General features: G+C 39.1%; 1 protein-coding gene and 1 non-coding gene across 5 annotated transcripts in view; both read left to right on the top strand.

Annotated features, from left to right (window-relative positions):
* il1rapl2 (interleukin 1 receptor accessory protein-like 2) overlaps positions 1-23,072 on the top strand; it is a 311,687-nt gene that overhangs the window by 238,322 nt on the left and 50,293 nt on the right. For all 4 annotated transcript variants that reach the window (XM_046406986.1, XM_046406983.1, XM_046406985.1 and 1 more), the window contains exon 7: positions 21,176-21,250. In XM_046406986.1, the coding sequence (XP_046262942.1) occupies positions 21,176-21,250 (75 nt within the window). The remainder of the gene's footprint in view (positions 1-21,175; positions 21,251-23,072) is intronic.
* LOC124068759 lies at positions 12,331-12,494 on the top strand. The gene has a single exon (XR_006844974.1). It is a non-coding gene; the product is annotated as a U1 spliceosomal RNA (small nuclear RNA).

Here is a 23,072-nt window from a genome sequence, read left to right as displayed (position 1 = left end):
TACTGAACAACATACTTCTGTTTTGTCAACCATATGGGGATATTTTTTTAAAATGTTCTTTATCATACAGTGGTGGGAATATATGACAACACTACGATCTTAGCTTGCATAAAATATTCTAAAGTCCACTTACTGTAATGGATTCATTTTGTTAGGCCGTGATGTAACAAAATTCCAGCAATAAAGAGGAAAACCTTTTACGAATGTAAACCCTGGCCAGCTGCATGGAGACACCAGGATCAGCCGAGGTCCTTGGCTTTGCTTCCACGTTGCAAATGAGAAAAATCTCAGTCCATTGTTTGTTTTTACCGAAGCGATCATGTGATATATGTTCATATATTTCCTTTCCGCATGGGAAATCTGAGGAATTAAAACATATATGATTTTAGACAGAAATATCCTCACCTTCACCTCAAACAAAATGTTCAGCAGCTCCTCTAAATTTTAGAGGAGCTGCTGAACTTAACTGTCCATAGCAAATTAATGGTGCAAAAAATATATTTCTTCACTTTAAATAGTCCTCAAAAATACAGGCATGATGGGAAACTGAGACACAGTGTCCCCAGGCACATTTATACAGAATTTTGCACTACCTGATGACTTTCTGGTCCATCCAGTGTTTTTTTTTTTATTTTGCAGAAACAGAAGGTCACTCTTGTCTCGGGCTCTTGGTGGAGCAGGTCACTTTCCATCAACTTTAAAGATAAAAACAGAAATAGTATCAATCTTAAAAAGTAATCAGAATGTAACACATTCGTATTACCACTGAATGTTTTCGTGGTTTTCTAGATGCAGGGACTTTTCTGCTCCCTGAGATGAAGATTGCAAACTTTAGACCGCCCTAAGATAATTACAAGATAAAACACTCTGTAAAGATTTATATCAGGAAACATAAAGATTTTAACTGACTGAAAATTGAGGCAGTTTTGTACTCGAAACAGTGCTCATAACGTCCAAGTTGGCCACAGAGTGTTTTACAATAACAGGAGACAATAAGAGACACTAATTCTGCCAATAAAAAAGTGCAATCAAAATAAACTGAGAGTAAGTATGTCAAACTCCAGGATGATGGGGATGGTGTGTGTGTGTGTGTGTGTGTGTGTGTCTTTCTTTGTGAACTAAACTGTTCCCCTGGTGGTGATGGAGACACACTGTTGCCAAGTGATTGCTCGGGCCCCCCTCCACCTCCCTAATCTACAATATGTTCATTTTGGCATGTCTGCTAATATTTGATATCTCTTGGGCACCTCAACACACACACACACACATAGATCTGAAACGTGCTTCATTTGGCAGATTGCCTCATAGCTGGTACCCTTTGTACTTGTCCACTTGTGCACAAACACATGCAGACATGCTTTAGCATTCTGATGCTTGTGGGAACCCATGTGCAGTTCATTCATAAAATAGCCTCAAACACTAAAAAAGTCCAAAGTGGTATACCCTTTTAACTTCAAAAACCTGATCAAACACAACTTTTATTCTTTCTATCGTTGTGAGGACATGTGAGAGACACACAAACACACACACATTTGCATATTGGCAGTCTGCTGAGTATGAGCCGGACAGGAACAGGTGTAGTGCGCCATATGTTGACTTGGTTAAAAGGTCAGCCCTCTTGTGGTCTCATTATAATATGCAGGTAGATTTTCAAATCTCACTGTTGCAGTTTGAAAATGCAAGTCCCTCACACCCTTATTTTGCGCACACATTATTTATAACAGAACATTTCTCAGCATGTTGCCTATCTGGAGATTTTTCATCTCACCATTCACAGAAGTCAGACTTTGGGATTAAAAAGTAAGACAGACAGACAGACAGACTGGAGGAGACAGAGATTGCATTATAACTAGTATAGCAGGGACAGACTTTAAAGTCTGTAGGTGAGGTGTGCTGTTTGAACTCACACACTTTAGCCTATGTTGTATTACAGGTTTAAGAGACACTCATGCACTTACCTACATGCACACATATACATGAGACTGAGGTTTCTTTTCTTTATCTGAAATGAATGTAATATCTATGTACAACTAAACAAGATTTATTTTCAAAACAGATTATCTTAAGATAAACTGGAAAATAAATGAATCTTGTGCTTGACAGGAACTGCTTGGCTCCCATTAGCTGAGTCTAGTCTGGCAGAGGTTATCTGTGTTGTTATGCGGTTTGGTCTGGATCTTTATGACTGGCCTAACCAAACCAGCCAGCAGCAGCAGGATTTGGAAATAATGAGCACATGTTGAGCAGAAGCAGCCAGACGGTTTGTCATTATTACAAGTATTTAGGATTTAAAAAAATATATTTTAATACCCTAGAAGATGTACAGTATTAGATGTATATATTTTTTATGAGCTATCAATAAAATACATTTAGTCTGATCAGCTTGAAGATGCTGTTGTAACACTCAGATGTAGTATAAATGAGATGCAATATTGTTTTATCTATAAACTGGGAAAAGGAAGAATAGAGAGTGACCATTATCTGCAGGGTTATGGTTAGCTTTGGACAGATTGTGGACGACTTTGGCTCGGTCACACTACAGCCACGTTTGGCCTGGTTGTAAAGAAGCTAAAGACTCAGTTTGTGAGCCAGTAGCGCAAAAGTCTGTGTCTCTGTGCCACTGATTTATTAAACCATCGCAAAGTTTTCCCTCCTCTTCCAGCCAGTAAAGTCAAGTCAAACTTTGCGTGACACATTTACAAGAAAACACATTGTACAAAAAGTAAGAAACAGAAGAGGGACACAACATGAAGCCTGAAATCCACAATGCGTTGGTAGTATTTTTGGAAATAGGCAAGGACCTCAGTATCAGATGCAGAAAAAGATGATGTGTATGTGATGGGATAAACAATCTGGATTTTTAAAGCCAAGTATTTTCCACTGTAGCTGCAAATACTGTTTTCTTTATGTGACTATTTTTATGCCAAGTAATGTATTCTGCTAGAAAACAACAGGGCCTGGCCAATAAAACTCTGACAGAAAAACAGTGGAAATCATTTGACCTTTCGCGCTACTTTTCATCAAATCTCAGCAAAGGTCTCCCAGTAGAGAACCAGTATAAAATAGACAGTAGAGATAGTTTTGCTGTATCATCAATTAGAATGCATCCTATTTAAATCACTTAAAAAAACAAAAACAAAAAAACACCCGCATCTAACAGCACCACATGTAGCAACTTTTGGACTATAGCAAAAGTACTTTGGTTTTAACAGGGTTGTGTGAACAGTCAGTAAATTCAACTTAAAGTGATAAGAGGAACATATCTTTTAATGTCCCATAATTATAGCTCTCATATTCTAATCTGTGTCTTTGGTGTCCAGATGTCATCACAATCTGTCTGAATCTAATGTTCAGAATCTACACCAATCAGCCACAACATTAAAACCACCAGCCTAATATGTTGTAGATCCCCTTTTGCTGCTAAAACAGCTCTGACCTGTCAGGGGAAGGAACACAGGATGTCTGGGGGTATTTTGTGGTCACCAGCATCAGAATGTTGGATCCTTTGGGTCCTGTGCATTGAGGAAGGGAGGGTGGATTCAGCTTATTGCAGTGCATCTCATAGATCATGCATCTTACTCTGGGTTGATCAGTTGATCTCAGTCTGATTTGCAACCATCTCACCCAGGTGTAATGTCACCTTTTATATATAAAAAAATTTAAAAAAAAAACTTTGTACCATACCTTTGTTAATAAAACAATTGTTTTCATAGTTGTTCTCAAACTAATAAAATGTCGAGTGTGGAGTCAGAATAAAGCTTCATTCAAGTGATATGTAGATAGAGTTATCCTGCGTGAGGCCTCAGCAAAGCAAGCCTTATGGCAGGACAAACATAGCCTGAACATACAGATGTGGTCCTCTTGCTAAGTACCAGCATCTCTCTCAGGCATCACAGTCATCTACAGACACTTTAGAGGAGCAGTGGGACTTAGCCCTGGAGGTGAGGCTGAGTTTAGAGCTGATCTGAGCTGATCACTGAGAAAAGATGGAGTTGGGAGGTTGTAGATGCTGCTGGGATGTTGGAATGATCTACACACAGCTGTCACTTCATTTCCTCAACATCATCATCATCACTGTTCACCAGAGCGTGGTGAAAATTGGTACCCTAAAGGCAGGACATGGAGCTGGATACAAAGCCATCTTTCGTTCTTCTCTTGCTGGGTACCAGTGTCTCCCTCTCAAGTCATTTATGACCACTGACTGCAGAGAACTGGTACCTTAAGGACAGCTGATGGAGCGTGATATGAAGCCTAAACACAACAGTCCTCCTTTTCCTATAAGATACCAGCTTGTCTCTCTTAGAGCGAGGACCCACTTAATGTGGAAGGAGAAAGCCAACACATTTCAGACAAAGTGAAGCACTGGCTGGGATAGTTCAATATGACTTATGTCTCTGATTGTTACAGGAACAAAGAAAAATGTAATGCTGAAGAGAAAGTCACATAATTGGTTGGATAAAACTGCCATTGCACAGAATACTCCCAGACAGTGCCCAGTTCAGTCCAGCACAATTTGCTCATGTGTACACATATCAGAATAGTTTTTCATGCTTCTTGGACTTCCTTATTTTGGGGATTATAGAGACCTTTCAAATATTATTGAACTTACTGGCTTGAATCCTGATAGTACTAATGCAAATGAGAGGCTAACTGTGGGCACAACACCAGTGGCCATAACCCAGCACTGTTCCTGGGCCCATCATCACTGTGCCACATTGTTACTCTGGGTGACATGCTCCTTCACTGTGACAACCATTAGCACTGTAGATTATTTGGACGAAATGCAACATGCACCATCCTGCTCCTGGAAACAGTTGCTAACACACCAAATTCACATCTGAAAATAGTCTCGCGCAAATGCACTTTTTAATTCACCAAAGTAAAAGTATTTCAGACCCATTTTTAAAGATGTAGGCTACATCTTCAGTAGGGACAACAGAGCTTGGGGCTAAGTCATACCTCCCTCTTTCTTTCTCTCTTCAAAGAGCAAAAGTGGTCTTATGAATCAGCAAAATAAATAAAAATGGTTATTATGAGGGTTTTTTTTTCAGACATCCTGGTCATTCAAAAAAATGGAGCTGTTGTTGCTTAGAGCTGAAGATCTTCACTGTGGCTGCCAGAGTGTTACATCACCTTGGAGCGTTCCATTAAAACAATTTCGTGACATCTTTTTGCCAGTAATGAATTATTTTACATTTTGTGGTCTGGGTCTCGCTTCTGTCTCTTTTTCATATAAACTACTCTCTTCCTGCAGTCTTTTCCTCTCCTGAAGTATTTCATTCACAGAACATACAGATAAGTGAATATGAAACAGACATCACTGCCGGGATGTTTTCCAGTCCTTACACAAACTTGACACCCCTCGGCTAAGCAATGAATATTTTCTCAGCATGCATTACACTCCCTATGCAAGGATACACATACACAAACATACACTGTCTGTCTCTGCAGGCACAGAAATTCATAATGCACACAAACAATATTCAGTTCCATTATGGAGAGTGATTTTAGCATAGCTATCAGTTTCTCACTTTTTCCCACTACTGATTCGTCTGTATTATTTAGAGACATTTTTATTACAAAATCCTCCTTTAAGACTCCACACGTTTTTCTTTGTCAGGTTGACGTGGGATGATGTGCCATGTAATGACACAAAGGTTAGCCAGTTTTAGGCGGTAGTACGCTTAATTCAAAATGATTTACGTTACAGGTGGCATCGACTGCACACTAGCTTGGATAATGACTATAAAAGCCAATTATTTGGAGAAATCTATTTAGGATTGCTGTGATCCAACGATGAGTCATGACCTCCTCTTAAACAACACTAACTTTGTTTGCAGAGTTCCATTTTAGATGAAAAGTTTTCACTTCTTTCTAAATCTGAAAAACACACAAATCTGAAAACCAACTTTTTACACAAATATAATGGACACTCAAGACTGTTGATTGCTTAAAATTCGTTGCATTTTATAAGGCTTTTAAATAATAGTGATGCAGCAATCAAGTATCATTTGAATAACGTGCCCTTTGAATAGCACAAAAAAGTACATTGTTGAGTTTAGACAGGGTTTTTGTCCATCAGTTCCCATCATGCTACTGCCCTTGCGAATTAGTGGTATGCAAAGGTAATTTACTGGAGACAAGGCTGAATGTAAAATGTGGTGGCTGAAATGATGGTGATGATAATGACAATGTTAAGTGTCATTAGTTTTCAGTGTTTCATATGATTTTATATGGATCAGCGAGCACATAGTAGAAAGGTCAATAACGTAAAGAAATTCTGCCTGTAGCTCCACAAATGAACTCTCCCTCTTCCAGTCTTATCTCAAAACCTAACTCTGGTCGATTTATTCTAAAGCATCCGAGCACCAATTAATGTAAAGAGTATGGATAAACGCACATGACTGAAGGTAGCCACTCATCTATAACGAAACACACATTTCAAATTGATAGAGAAAACAGATCATGTTGAGATATTATCATTGGTTTTATTAATCAGTTCAGATGTAATGTAACAAGAAATAAAGAAAGCCTCCAAATCAGGAGTCGAGAAGTGATTCTTACATGGTATCCAGTCATTTTGTAGTCTGTGCGTGACACTGCTCTGAATATTTCATACAGTACTTCTTGTGCCTGTGTAAGCACTTGTGTGATGTGTCTCTCAGTATGTGTGACTCATTTGCTGTATGATATGGAAACAAGAGGACCAGTCTTCACTTTGCTGAAGCATCTTTCAGTGTATCTTTCACTTTGTAAACACTGAGGGCTGACACAGTTTTCCATTATCTTCTATGTTGGATGACCCTGGGACTTAGAGCTGAACAAATGGAAATGCAAGGAATTGGAAATCAACCTCAGTAAGCTGAAGGGAAATTTATGTCACTCAAAACTTAGGTCTTTTATAAATTATTCCTGCACAGATTCAGTTTTGTTTAATTTTCCTTGTAAAATACAGCAAACTGATCCACCCCAACAGGAAGGCCCATGGTGCACTTCCTGTACTATACTGACATAATGACTGAAACAAAAGCTTTTCCCCTGAATCCCAACCTGCAAACAGTAATTTTGAATTCATTATACAGATTTTATGATTAAACAGACATGATCGTCTTCATATTGGGAGTTGGTGTTACTTCATCTGTACTTGATCTGCTTCATTCCTTCTCATTTTGGATCTTCAGAGAACATTTAAGGAATGACTTTTGACCTCTTGTCACCATGGTGACTTTTAGCTGTTCTAGGAAATATTCACTCATTCAGACAAATCGGCTTCGGTCCAGTGCTGATTTAAATTTGTACACACAGTAACACACACACAAATACACACCTTTAATGAAATGTACCCAGACATCAACAGCAGTAAACACAGCAAGAGCTGCTTGGACAGAGTTCAACCCCCCTCCTTACCAAGGCAGTGTGTGCGCATTTTCAACAGATGGGGACAGCAGCAGGGTATGTGTGTGTGTTTGTCTGGGTGTGTGTGTGTGTGTGCGTGGGTGCATGTCTGTGTTGTGGGGGTCCCTCAGTTTTCCCTCAGTGCTTCTCAAAATGACTTCAGGAGCTGTGGGTGCAGACATTTTGTAGCCTCACCAGCTAAACAGCCCTCTGTACGAACATTCTGAGCTTTAATGTATCGCTGGGGAAAACACTGTAAGTTTTCACCCCCTAAGGGCCTTTAGTACTTTTGAAAACTTTTAAAGCTCTTATAGATGCAACCTACAGCAAGGTACATTAAGAAGGGAAAAAAAGTGAAATGCATCCATTCATTTTCACAATGATTTGATTTGCTTACACTAATTGAAGTTGTCCTGGAGTAAATACAAGAAATATTGATTTCATGTAGATAGATACATATGGAGGTGACAGCAGATATTTCAATTTTTGTTGATTTGTTGAAACTGAACAAAAATTTGCACTGAGGTACTTGATGACTTGAACTTGACTTGATGATTTAGGTAAAGATGCATCCATGCGACTTTTCTGGGGATTGTTATTTGTAACTTTACAAGAGGAAAAACAAAGAAACCCTCTTTGCCAGCAATCCTTTGACCCAACAAATAACTCCATTTGACTGTATATGAGAAAGTGCAGCGATATTTAACTGAGTAGCAGGAGGGCCATGTGTGTGGTGATGTGCCATAATGATGGGCCAATCACACAGAACATCGTCTGACTAATGTGCCCTTCAAATAGCATGTTTACATTTTGACATCAATAATGTTTTTGCTGTTCAACATACATCACAAATCGATATGCAGGATTTCCTTTTGGATTGTTTGATTTTGTCTAAAGTGCTAACATACAGCACAAGCATATAAGCCACCAACACATATAATAAAGTACCTCTGCATAAACACATTTTCATATCTAATGGTGTTTATTGTCTATTAAAGATCAGATGACTTCAGTATTGATTAATAAAGCCCAGCTTTTACATTCTGATCAATTGCTGTTTATCCCTTTCATTGATTTTCATGATGAATATATATGGCATCACAGTGTGTCTGCATTATTTACTTTTATTTGAGTGTGTGTGTGTGTGTGTTCTTTTCTGTGCTTGAAACACATATTTCATCATGACAGATGAATACAACATTGACCCACAAGAGTATTTATTGGAATAGATGTTGGGGACATGTTTCTCATTAAAACATTAAAGTTTGAATAATTACCCACCACACATCTCAGCAAGGTTGATACTGGAGGAAGTGGATGGAATCCATCGATCAGTGTGCATGCATGCATGTGTGTGTATTTTATGGCTGTACATGTGTGTTTGTGTGGGTGTTACGCTTACCTTGTTCTCTGGCAGCCACCTCTATCCTCATTAGTTTTTTTGTCTGTGTCTGTGATTGTGTGTTAGACTGAAGGAATATGGATTCTGCGTTTATCTCCCAATTTGCCAAGGTGCTTGGTTGAGGCAGTCACTGGAAAAAATGAAAAACTGTGAACCAAACTTCAGGAGGAGGCTGTTGAAAATTGCTGCATTTTGCAACAACATGCTTCATGACCCTCCAAGAGTGAGCATTTACTCCGACTGGTTTTCACTTGAAAGATAAAAATTAAATCAACTGTGACGTGTGGGAGAGAGAGAGAAAGATGTTTCCTGTAATTCAGCCAGTGTTATGCTCTGCCCTGTGGAAATGAAGTGATGGTTAATTCAGAAAATTCACACACTAATGATGGAAGATGAAGGAGCGTGTGTGCACATGATGGAGGTGGTATGTAGATGTAGGGTTTAATGACTAAGTATGACCTCGATACTGACGGAAAGTGTGTGTGTGTGAGAGAGAGAGAGACTTTGTCACTGTCTAGATCCCATTCAATCATTTTCAATGTCCATTTACTCTCTCTCTCTTTCCTTCCTTTTTAAAGTCGACGTATAAATGAAAATGTATTAATGATTGAATATATCCCAGACAGTGACAGTGCATTGACTGATGACAGAACGAACAAGCTCATTATTAAAGGTCTTATCACCTCGCAGCAGATGCAGTTACACACACACACACACACACACACACAAGCAGATCTTACTTCTCGCTCAGTGTCATGCATGCATTTGTCATCATAATCAACATTTTGTCCCCAAGTCAACCTTTTTTTAAAGTTGTTCAAAGATCTTGTTGGTCAAGGTTACTTGAAGTACCAAAAAACTTTGAACAAACTCATACTGTAAACGGTCACAGCAGTGCAGTCGTACCAATACTGATTTGATTGGAAAGAGCAGTGGTGTAGAAGCAGAGGTAGAGCCGAGGTGGTAGTGGTCGGTCATACTCATAGTAAAAGTGCTTGTGTTATTTTCAGCTGTATTAACGCTGCTACTGTACGGTTGTGATAGCGAAAAGCACACACTCATGCAGCAAGCAGCATAATAGCACACTGAGTCACTGACTTGGCTGCACCAATTAATTCAAATATGTAACTGAAATTTCAGAATAGAAACAGATTCACTTATCACAGCATTACAAACACACCAACCTACAGCCATCCCATAGATAACCAACATCAATGGGGAAATGAAATAAAAGAAAGAAAGCAAGAAAGAAAGGAAGTAAAACACGGCCAGTTCCAGTTACGTGAAGAGAAAAAGTGCTAACTTGTCTAATCTGCACCAATGAGAGGATACGAAAGGATAAGGTGTGTTTTTGTAGTCTTGTCATCATATATTGTTCTTACCAAGATAAATTTGACAGGACAGGAGACCAGAGAATTCAGACAATCGCACAGTTCAGACACATCATCTCAACCTCGTTATTAGAGGTAAAAAACATAAGGCAGTTCACCTAAAATGTCAACAGTAGCCGAATAATCAGACAAATTTAAACTAAGAAGCTTGTCTGTAAACTGTGACAAAAAGTTTGGATTGGGTCATAATTTTAAGTCTGCTTTACCCAGGCTTATCCTTTACACGTATCTAATGAGATGGAAAAAAATGAATAAATGAAAATAAAAACCACCACCATGCGGTAAGCTGATCACACCAAAAAGAGGTTTTGCTTGGTGTGAATAATGACTTGAATTGATCGTCTTGACAGTTATTCCACCTGCTCAATGTGAGTCTTCGAGGAGGAGAGGGAGAAAAGCACTACAGCCTACAGATAGCAGAAAGATAATTAGCTAAATCTCCATGGGTGATTGAGCTGCCCCCAGCCCCTACACTGGAAATAGTGTGCGTTCCAACCCATGCTGTCTCTGGGACCAGCGGCAGTTACGTAAGAGTCCCTTCACTGATTTAAATCAACTAATTGGAATTGTTAACTATACATGCTCACACACTCATGCTGAGGTGGTGGTGCCTTCTAAACGGTCCGGCACCAATGCCAGCTGTGCTTCTTGAGGATGTAGTTGATTCCTCGTGTATTTATACTCTGCTCATTGTCTTAGTCTTGATTTTCTCATATTTTAATTGGATGCATCTGTTTCATTCATTTCATTTCCTTTTCCAGCTCTCACAGTTTTCTGATGTTGTTTAACGCTGCCTGTGGGGGTATGTCACCCAGTGTCATGAAGAAAGAGAGAGGGAGAGAGAGAGAGAGAGAGAGAGAGCTCTGGGGTCCGGCCAAATGGATTTCTTTTTTTTTTTTTTTTTTAATTGTGATCATTTCAAAAATATTTTAGCTTCTGTTGAGACTCATCAGCCTGCTTGGATTGCAAGATTTGTTTGATGATGAAATTAAATTTTAAATAAGAAGTTCATTTCGCGATTCTGTTGCAGATCCTTTTCACTGTTGCACTCATTTTATTAATGTGTCAATATTACATTATTGTATTCATCTTTTTATCAGGTTTGACAATCCACTGAGAAAAACTGGCAGGATAAGGTATGTCATATAAATGAAATCAATTAGTCTTCAAGCTGCAACAAACTCAGTTTCTGACCTTGACTGTTTAGCGGTATTAAAAAACAAGTCTCATGATAACCATTTTCCTCATAATATAAAGAATTATTGGAATAAAGACAACCAGAACGATCATTGGCATCCTCCCTTTCTTTAATTTATACTTTAATCGTATATTTTCTGCTAAAACACTTTATCTTTAACAAACCAATGCGACAATGTGACATTCTGTGTACAAGACCATGTAATACGATATCATATTGTGATATTAGGACCTCTCAAAACATTTTAAAGCCGGCTGAATTTGTTCACCAGATACCTGTCATAGCCAAGCTCATCGAGTGTGTATTCCTTTGCCACCTCCTCCACTCCCTACAGAGTCGTTCATTTTTAATTTATGTCTTGATCATTCAGCTCTATGTGCAGAGATAAGGGAGAGCGCTTGTTTCCACCATCAGGGTGTCCCTCCAGTGTGGCACTGCTCTGCAGCAGATGGTATCAGTGATAATGATCTACAACGCAAACACCTGTGTGTGTGTGAGGAAAGGTCTACTTTGGTTTAATGTTTCCCCCATGCCAGCACTTGCACCAGACTCACATTAAAGGACATCGATCTCACACACACTTGCTTTGCACAGTGTCTGAGGCCTTCGGGCCCTGGTTCTCTCCAAAGAGCCGTTGTTGCATCAGAAATAGGCCCATGTATATCTCACACAAAACCAGATCGCCATAACGACATCAGCATAAACTTGGACTTGCATGATTTCTGTCATGGTTCAGCTTTCTGTTATCAAAAGACATTTTCTTCCAGTCCAAAATGTTTAACCCTTCACATTTTAGAAGCATGACTTTCATCCAAAAAATTCAAATCTATTTTTTAATGGCATTTGCAGGAGTACATCTTTTAAGAAAATCAGCTTATTTATTGAATGATAGTAACAGGCCAACATTCTCCATATCTCTGGCATTTCTTGGCACCAAAGCTCAGATACTTACCTGGCAGGGGAGATACCATGATCACCAAGGTGGTTCACCCAGGGCGAGGCTCGGCCATTGCACTCCGGTTGTGCTGACCCCTGCGAATTCCCCAAATGTGGGAATCTCGACTGCATAATTTCTGGTAGTGGGGGACTGCGTTCGCGCTCTACCCTGATTTTTTTTTTTTTTTTTTTTTTTTTTTTTTTTATTTTTTTTTTTTTTTTTTTTGTGGGCAGTCGTGGATCAGCGGTTAGGGTGTCGGACCCGTAACCGGTGGATCGCTGGTTCGATTCCCCGTACCGGTGTCCATGACTGAGGTACCCTTGAGCAAGGTACCTAACCCCCACTGCTCCCCGGGTTTGCTGTGTGTGTGTGCACGTCACTTGGGTGGGTTAAATGCAGAGCACAAATTTCGTTGGAGTGAGTTCCCTCCAATGACAAAATATGTCACTTTCATCTTTCATCTTCATCTTTTATATGTTATACATTGGTAACTGATAACAGGCTCCATGCTTAGCACAATGTCTCACCTTCAAACTGTGCAAACACAGTGTGATATCAAATAATGATTAAGTTTACCTTGAATATGAACAAATAAAAGTATTAGCAGGGCTTGTTTTGCCTGTGTCTCTTTAAAATGATAATAGTTACAGTTCCAAAAGTAGAGACATGACTGGATTGCATTCATCACTGTGCAGTAAAATGTTTCAGTTTATTATATCTGATGTTTTTTGTGTTAATGTTACTGCTGCATTAATGTATGTGTTTCATTTTACTGCTTTTGATGTTTTAGACTGAGATCATTTTAACTACTTTACATAATGAAGAATAGTTTGATCTCCAGCAATGCATCACATCATCATTATGCCTATTCTATAAGATTATTACCTGTTTGTAGCCTGGCTGTCTTGTGCGAGTTTTATTTGACTCAACGGCACCTCTGGTAAATGCAGAGTGTGTTCCTCTCTCTGCATTCATGAGGTTCCATGCAAATACCCTTTGATGTAAATGACTGGTTGCCACTTATGTGAAAAACTCAAAATAAAAGACAAGAGCCTACGCAAGCATGAGGTGGTGAACTGAACAAAGTCAAAATATTACTGACGTGGACCGTATGTCTGTTATTCATAAAAGGAGACAACTGACTTCATCTGACTCACAAGACAAATTATCACAGCGCTGAGATAAATATGCATCCACAATGTGTACTCCCTTTTACACACACACACAAACATCTTAAACACACAAAGATAAAGGCATCTAAAAACATGCAAGAAAACACATTCCTGCGGAAAGTACACTAATGTGCACACACACATTCAAACACCAACGCCATCACATTGTGTACATGTGGGTACATTCTGTTGACTTGCATTCATTGCTGACACACACACACGCCTCTAACAGTGTTAGTTTTTAATGACACATTAACTTGTTGCCCATCCAGAGAACATGCATGATTCAAATACAAAAACACACAGAATCACACAGGTCCCCATGAGCACTGATATTGCACATCTGGTCTGATGTTGCACATGTATATACTGGTTCCATAGTGTATATATATGGGCTTCCTATTTTACTTATTTTTTTAAGTTTTCATCTATTTGTTTATTGCATGTCTTCTTGGAGTTGTTTGTCTGCCTTGTCACAAGTATTTCATTGCTCAGTTGACCCTGTATTGACTGTGTATATGACAATAGACCTCTTTGAATCTTTGAATAAAGACACATTCATAAACACAAACTACTACAGCAGTGGTGACAGAGCGTAAAGTTACTAGTAAGATCTAAAAAAAGGTATAAAAATCTAACTTACTTTAACACAGTAGTCTGTTCTGTTAGAGTCAGAATTCCTCCGTTTTCGCAAAGGGACGAAAAACAAGTTCACGGGGAAAATGGGAGTTGCCGAAAAAAAGATGATGAAAAAGAGATAAAAAATAGAGGAGGTGAAGGGTTCAGAGGGAAATTACAAACAAACATACAAGGATAACAAGGACAGTAACCAAATGATTTTGGGGCTGGTTGATAAGATTCAATTTAAGTTTATTTATTTGTTTCATGTCAGATTTTCACTCAGTATTCACTAGTGTGACAGTAAGAAAAACAATCTGGCTATTTGCATTGCATGGCAACAGTTAAATTATTTCATTTTCCCTCAGGATTGCATCATAAGAGTTAAAAAGAAAATGTGAAATTAGAGTGTGTTCTGGCAGGAATAAATGAGTCTTACTGTGAATAGGGCAAGATATACAAATCTAAATGTATCAGGACTAAACATTAATGTCTGGCGCTTCTCTGCTTTGCCAGACATTTCATGTTTCTCCAAAAGGTCAAATCAATTTGAAATACAGAATGTAGTATCTGATTATGCACACTGAACAGCACAAAATGTACAACTGTTCAATTGTTAAAATGTCTGCTTACTCAATTATTTTGTATAAGTACAGCTGTGAGAATCTTGAACTTCATTTGATAATTTTGACGACTATTTTACACTACTTTATAGCGCTTTATTGCACCACCACCACTTTGTTACCATGCAAAGTTGTAAATAAACATGTAATTCGCCAAATGGAAATGTTGCATTAAAAATTGTGCATCATTTACATAAAATGTATATTATATAGACAAACATTTTCAGACACACCTCTTTATGGGGCTGTGTTTCAGGGGTTGGACTCAGCCCCTTACTGCCAGTGAATGGAAACCTTAAAGCTTCAGCGTACATTTTGGACAATACTATGCTTCCAACTTTGTGGCAACAGTCTGGGGAAGGGAAGCGTAACTGCATCCCAGTGCATAAATCATGGTCCATAAAGACATGGTTGGATGAGTTTGGTGTGGAAGAGCTTGACTTGTCCACGCAGAGCCCTGAACTCAACTCCATCGATCATCCCCGGGACGAACAAGAATGGGCTGACGCGAGCCAATCACCCTCATCCAACACCAGTGCCCGACCCGACCAGTGCCTCGTTAGTGTAATAGTCAGATGTCTCAATACTTTTGTCTATATAGTGTACATTCAATTCAATCATAGAAGCACGATAATGTCACAAAGTAGTGTCCACCTATCAAAAGTTAAGTAGCAGGACAAGCTAAAGATGTCAGATCAAGTGAGGCTGTGACAACAGAATCCCTGAATGTACTGAACTGAGCAATAATGTATTGTATTGCTAATTAGTTGTCGTTTTCATTTGTAGGGAAAAGAATGTGTTCTCTTTTTTAAAAAGCCCCATGGTGTCACTTTGTAGGTATTCTCTTGCTCTGAAGTCTTGTGCATGGGCATGAGGGCACACATGCACCGTAAATATCCCTGCCCGTATATTTACACTATTGCAGTCTTTAAGAGATGCTGCTGCAATGCACCAGCAAAATGCAGTGATGGACATCATAAGCTAGCACACATTAAGGTAAACAAAGGAGTTATTTGGGTTTTTTTTTTTGTTTTTGGTTTTTTTTGTGTGTGTCTTATGAGTACGGAAATTTACTCAACATGTTTGCCAGACATCAAGGATGTTCACAGAGCTTTGTAACATAAAAACCAAGAAACAGGACAAAACGAGATTATGTATATTTTGTTTATTATGCATATTAATACAGATGAAAAGGTTTATACTTTTATAAAATGTATCTCAGCTGAGATTTGAAAACTTTATCCGTGTTACAAAATTGCGTGCGTCAAAGGTCAGATGAGACATAATGTGTTTGGTAGTTTCACTGGACAGAGAGCAGCAAAGGTCAAAATTAGTGACCCTTGAAATGCTAAGGTCATTCCATTTGCAGCACAAAAGATTATAGGCCTCAAAGCAAAAATAATTAATCTTTTGCTGAGAAAATGGCAGTCAAACTGTGACTTTTGTTTTAAATGTTAACAAATGTCTTGTTTTATGCTGTAATTGCAAGGTTTTTTTTATGTGAATCTTAATATCATTGGATTTTGAAAGGGAAAAGGAAAAAAAGGTCACATTTGGTTTGACATGCAAACTGTACTCATTCCATTTGTGGAGGCAAAGCCTGCAGTAAGACAGTGTTTGTTTCAATCTACATGAAGCAGCTGGTAAACTGGAAGTATCAGATAAGTCAGGAGGATTCAGATAATCTTCAATCACAGAAAAGTTACTCAAGTGACTTTCTCACATTCTGAACTTTCTGGCACTCATTTAATCATAATTCATATCTGATGACACACATCCACACACATTCAGACGTAGCTTTAGCTTTGAGAAAATGTCAGGTATATATCCCTTGTAATGACTGCAGTAGGAGATAAGCACTAAAACAAACTTTCACTACTCTGTCTAAGGTCTGTTAACTGATTATTGCTCTGCATGACCTGATGTGCAGAGCTGCCCCACAGCACTGAAATGAAAAAGGTCAAGTCTCATTTGAAGAGCATTCGAGGCAGAGTTGCAGACATCTGTCCTTGAGTTTGAGTCTTTGTAATGTGGTGTTGCTTCTTTGTCTGCTCAGTGCACACAGTATAAAATACAATAATATAAAATATATTTCTTGCATGTGTAACTGGCATTAAGTAACATTTGCTATCACCGAGCTGACCAAGATGAGCATTTATTTGGAGGCATGTTGTTGTCTGCTTGATGATGTGAGTTCAATATTCACTCTTCTGTAAACACTTCTTTTGTGTTTTCACCAATTCTTGGGGAAAACAATTGGCTTTAGCTCAGTTCTTCATTCCTCTCACCAGTCAGTGACTGCATTTGTCTGTCTGCTGTTTGGTGCTTGGCCTTGAACTTACAGTCGGTTTAAAAGATGCTTAAAAAGCTACATAGAGCGGAGGGGGACTGCAGAATTCAGTGCAAAGTTCACCACTACAAATAACCCATTTCACATTAAACAGTACACGGTCATTCCGTAATTTGTTTTTGTAGAAATGTTGATTAGGGCAGCATTATATTAATTTAATTGTTGCAGTTATGCAGTAAAGTAGAAAAAATGTGGCACTTTTAATCTCTTTCTACACTTTTTCCACATCTTTTTTTCCACAAGCCTATCAAATCATGATCACATCCCTTCATCACACAGTCATACAAACATTTTGTTGTTGTGTAATCCAGAGTTGTCTGGTTATTTGTATGCAAATTTATCTCAAGTCAAGCTTGGACGTATGAATCAAGCTGGAACACGTAATCCTCAGATTCAGTAGAAAAACAAAAACATATTACAGAGAGCTGATTTGTGGGTCTTATCTTTGATAACAAACTTTACACCAGCAGGTGACGTCAGTCATTCAGTCATGCTTATCCACTAAAAATCTGGAAACTGTCATCCATGTTTTTAACACTTGTTGACTGTAACTTTCTTTTCCTGTCCCACTCAATAGCAAAATACTGTAGCAAAGCTGCTCACAAAAACCACAAATCTATATTCCAGCATCTCTACGCTCATTACCTGTATGTTTTTCTTGATTGTTGTTTTTACTGAATTTTAGTCATTCTTACTTCACTTCTCAGACTGCAGCCCTTTTACTGTTATTAATTTTTTATCTGTTAGTTTCACTTGTGTTTATATCTTTGTCAGGGTTCAAATTATGATTTGATTTTTGTGGGGGGGGTCTCTAAATAAAAAAAAAAAAAATTGACCTAACAAGATCGATTTTTGTGAGTAAGCAAATATTATTCAATATACTGAAGTAAGAAGAGCTTTATTTGTGATTATAATGTAATGATGCTGCATTTTGGTACTCCCCACAGGTGTATGATTTTACTGCTTTCATGGGAGCCAGTCCTCCCTCCATGGGTTAGAGTAGTATCCTCTGGGTCCCACATAATTTGAACTATGGTCTTGTAAAACACTGTAACTTGTTTTTGATAAGGGCTATGTAAAAAGCACCTGTGTTTACTTCCTGTGAATCATCATTACTTCCTGGGACCAAATGGTCCTAGGTGGTCTTTAACCTAATGGCAGTTGCTCCCCACACACCTACACACACACACACACACACACACACACATAGACAAATTTCCACATCAATAGTCTACTGTTATTTTCAAAACAAGCCTACATTATGAAAAGTTCAAAGAAAAAACTCAAATGCACGCTTGTGCGTTTGTGTGTGTCTCTGCAAGCCTGTGTGCTAAAAGTAAACAGCAACCCTAACATTATCATCTGTCCACCACACACCTTTTGATATTCAGATTTTTATTCAGGTTAACACAGACTCCAAACACACACAATTTCCACTCAAGGAGTTGGTCTTTGTGAGTTAATGGCATATGTTGGTTGGTGCATGTGGTGTTGTGTGGTAATTTTGTACCAGAAGTGCTGTGTGTAGTACAAGACAGTTGCACAGAGTATCCAGGAAGGTCCAAATGGTACAATATAATGCAGTATAGAGTTCAGAGTGGATGTTGCTGGGGAGACTTCGTGATCAAAAAGAACAATTTACAAAACAGTCTTTTGAGTCGGATGTGTTCGGTGATTCACGCACTGCACCACAACTTCACCAGAACAAATGACAGGTGTTGCTCCCACTGTGCCTCATTCTTGCAGCAGTTAAGTTCACAACAACTCCCCAAAATACCAGGCAGGTACAGGTAATTACACCTGTGTGCACCCAACAAAAAGGACACTTAACCCCGTTTAAAGCCATGAAAAGCCACGTAGCTTGTTCTGTCGTGATTTTACCACAAAATAGGCTTGGACTGAAAGAGAGGAAAGGAAGGAAATGACAAATGTCTACATCTATTGTGAATCATTTTACTATTCATGTGTGTTGTTCCTGCTCTGAGAGACAGCAGCAACTAAAGGCCTACTTTACACAGTGAGGGAAAGGGTGACAAAGCAGAAAGGAGAGGAGAGGAGAGGAAAGGTGTAGGGTGGAGGATGGAACAGGAGCAGGTCTAGGTGAAGGGTTGTCTCATTAATCTCAAAAGGGCGCAGTGATCCTGTCAGAATGCAAATGAAGCTATCAGTCTTATCAGAGAAACAGTGAGAGGGACGGAAGGATAGAGGCATTGACAGGGTTATTGGGGAGAAGGAAGCTTAAATACAAGGTGGAGCAGAAAAGAAAAGAAATAAAAAGTTTATTCATGTTTTTCAATGTTAATAGCAGTTTCAAAACTGTGAGAAAAGTGAGAGCATTTAGACTAACATGGGACCCTGACAGTAAGTTACACTGAAAGAGTAAGAGTAATAAAGTAATAAAACAATTTCAGCTATGGAGTTGTAGACCAATGATGAAAAAGAGAACACTGGAGGATATTGATGAAATGTGTTTTTTTTAATCTTATTTTTGCACTGTTGTAGTTTGTTGTAGTTTTGTACTGTTTTTGTACCCAAGTCCTTTGTCTCTGGTGTTTTCTCTGGGGAAATCGTCTAATCATCAAAGTCATTTAGATTCATCATCTGGAAACCAACAATATCTGTGCAAAAGTGCATGGTTATCTTCCAGTGGTTTTTGAAATATTTTAGCATGCAACACAGCTGTGGACAAACTGACTGACCAACAGGTCAACACAGAGCAGATTATATATTGCACAGTACAGCCTTCAAAAGAGAAAAATACTGAAACAGAGTATTATCAGACACTTGTGGATTTTGTGAGGGAAAAATGTGTTGGACAGCAAAGAATATTTGTGTCCAGTGAGGTGAAATTAAGAGGCACTTCAGGTGGAAGCAGAGAGCATCTGCTGGGCATCAGAGTTGAAAGGCCGTCAGTCAGTCAACCCATTTGTCTGCAAAGAGACGGAAGAAATCATGAGGTGAGATAAGCTGTGCACAGAGCTGCCTCTGTGGCTGAGACAGCATCCTGCAGGTATGACGGTAAATGAGCTGCAGTCTTTTTATATTTGGCTTTGTGGTGCTACAGAGCAGCGATCAGTTGGTAGAGCAAAGGCCAGCAATCTCACAGCACCTTTCCTTACAAAAGTGTCACGTGGAGCTCTTCAACCAACAACTGCAACTGTTTCTAAGGCTATCCCAAATCTCAGGCCTGCCTTGTTGTATGTTGTTTGTCTGTTTTGTTTCATTTATCACTGACCAACTCTTGATTCTTTTCCTCTATTTGTCCTTGCACTATGTCTTAAAGTGCCTTTTTATCCAAATGACAGAAGTGCAGGAACACCTAACACCTGTTGGTTTGTTCTATGCTTTGTCAAAACCAAGACACCCCATTATATCTCTCTATTCAAGCCTTACAAATTAATATCTGAATGGGTACAGTGAATGTGTGTGTGAACTTAGAATTTAAGTGGAATTTCTCCTTTGCTGAGTGATGGCCCATACTGATGATACACTACAGGGGTTTTTTTTTTAAGGGTTCGGCCCCTTACTTCCAGTGAAGAGAAATCTTCAGCATACCAAGACATTTCAGACAATGCTATGCTTCCAACTTTGTGGCAACAGTTTGTTGAAGGCCCTTTTCTATTCCAGCATGACTGTGTCCCAGTGCACAAAGCAAAGCTCCATAAAGACATGGTTGGATGAGTTTGGTTTGGAAGAACTTGACTGGCCCACACAGAGCCCTGACCTCAACCCCATCCAACACCTTTGGGTTGAACTAGAATGGAGATTGGGAGCCAGGCTACTTCATCCAATATCAGTGTCTGATCTCACAAATGCTCTACTGTATGAATGGGCAAAGATTCCCTCAGAAACACTCCAAAATCTCGTGGAAAGCCTTTCCAGAGGAGTGGAAGCTGTTACAGCTGCGAAACTGTCTGCGTATTTAGAATGCAACGTCATTAAAGTCCCTGTTGGTGTACTGGTCAGGTGGGCCAGTACTTTTATCTATATAGTGTATGTGTCCGTCAGACCAAGTCTCATTAGTTTAAAACTCTCATACATTTGTGATAATCAACATACCTCCTGTATCTCTCTCTCTCTGTCCCCCAGCTCTCCAGACCACTCAGCCTCCAAAGGTCCTTTTCCCTCCAGAGAGACAAGATACGGTGATAGAAATTACGCCTGGTAAGAACCAACACTCTTCTTTACTCTTAAGTTAAAGTGGTAATCCTTAAGGTCCTCATTTTAAAAATGCTTCCTCTATGTTTGGTACAAAGCATTCATTTCTGTGGTGTTTCTTTATGGGGTGGTATGTCTGTGCCCTGTTTGGACACCACTATGGACACTTCAGTATCTACCCTCTCACAGCTGAGGTGATCAGATCAAATTCCACTCTATTGTGATCTTCCAATTACATCGAGTCCATTGTTAATATGAAAAAACTGATTTTAACCACTTTACCTACACACAATTAAAAATTGTTATGAGTAACAATCATGGATCAGTGAGTATGGGTCTGTTAGGAGACCTGGTACCATATTTCAGGATGGTTCTCCTTTTCTTGTAACATCCCTGGCACAGGCTGAAAGGATTTTTTGGGCTTCTACATTGCTACATCAGATCAGGTGCATCGGAGTCCTTCTCTGACTTTTACTTTTATCTCTTCCACTCAATGTCTAATGATTTATGTACTCAATCCAATTTATTTTTTTCTAAAACATTTATCAAGCCCGCACAGGACTCGCTACTCTGCTGCCCTATGTGATGATGAGAACTGGCTGACAAAGGATGACATTTTCAAATTCAGTCTTTTCACTCTGATTTGTCTTCTGTGGGTGATTTTCACATTGAGAGCACAGAATGTTTGGATTGCCAAGTGAGATCAACCTCAAAAAATGTAATTTTAGCCCTCTTGAAATGAAAGCGAGAGGAAATCAGGTTTCTGCTTGGATAACAAAAAGAAGGGTCTGATAAAGAAGGAGACAGGAATTTTAAAACTGAAGGGATCTCATTAGGATTTGCTTGTGTACTGAACAGTGTGTGCAGTGTTCTGCTGTGGTCTGGTGCTGTGGCTTTCTTGCCAGCTTTGTGTGTGTACGTGTGCATGTGTTCAAGCTCATACGTACGTGCATACATGTGTGTCTCCTGCTGTTCAGTGTTCTCTCCGACAATGTTAGCACTGTAGGCAGAAAATGTGTTTGGATGTGTGTACAAGTCTGTGTTTGTGTGTTGTGTGTTTCCATTAACTCCAGATTGATGTAGCAACAAATGGGCCCTAAGGCCTCTGTACACTGATTGCAGCAGGGACACCTTTTAATGGGTACCGCAATCTCAGCCCCCTGACACCACTACACACACACACACACACACACACACACACACACACCTTCAGCAATAAAGGCTGTTGACACACATTACACACACTCCCTCACATGCACACACGATCACAGTGTGACCCTGCAGTACATTTTTAATTATTATCTTGCTTTAACCTGAGGGAGATTTACATCCGCAACCACAGTTATGTTGTTCATGTTCCTCTTTTTTCACCTCCTCTTCTCTCTTCCTCTTCTCTCTTCCTCTTCTCTACATTCACTGCTTCATTTTTCTTCTCCTCATCATCGCTTTATTCCTCCTTTCTCCAACTGTTGTTTTCTTTGCCTTCCTTTTTCCATTCTCTTTTTTTTATTTTACTGATTTTTCTTTTCCTTTCTGCCACCCTTCCTCCATCTTCTCTGCTCTTCTCATTATTACATAATGCTGTGGGTTGTAAACACAATTCATTATGCTCATTGTTACAATACTGATGAGGGCTACTGGCAAGAGGACGACAAAACGAGCTTATTTAAGATTGATTCATGATAGTATAATAAAATAAATTTGGAGAGAAAGAATAATAGAGCATGAGGAGTTATTTGCACATCCGCTGATTGATTCAGCCCTTAAAACCCTGCATCATCAGAAGTGTGTAGGAGTGTAACGCACATGCAATCATTGCTGTCTGAAG

The sequence above is a fragment of the Scatophagus argus genome, chromosome 12 (genome assembly GCF_020382885.2).
Source record: "Scatophagus argus isolate fScaArg1 chromosome 12, fScaArg1.pri, whole genome shotgun sequence".
Taxonomy (NCBI): domain Eukaryota; kingdom Metazoa; phylum Chordata; class Actinopteri; family Scatophagidae; genus Scatophagus; species Scatophagus argus.
Note: the sequence above shows the minus strand (reverse complement) of the source record. Positions and strands in the feature narration are given on the sequence as shown.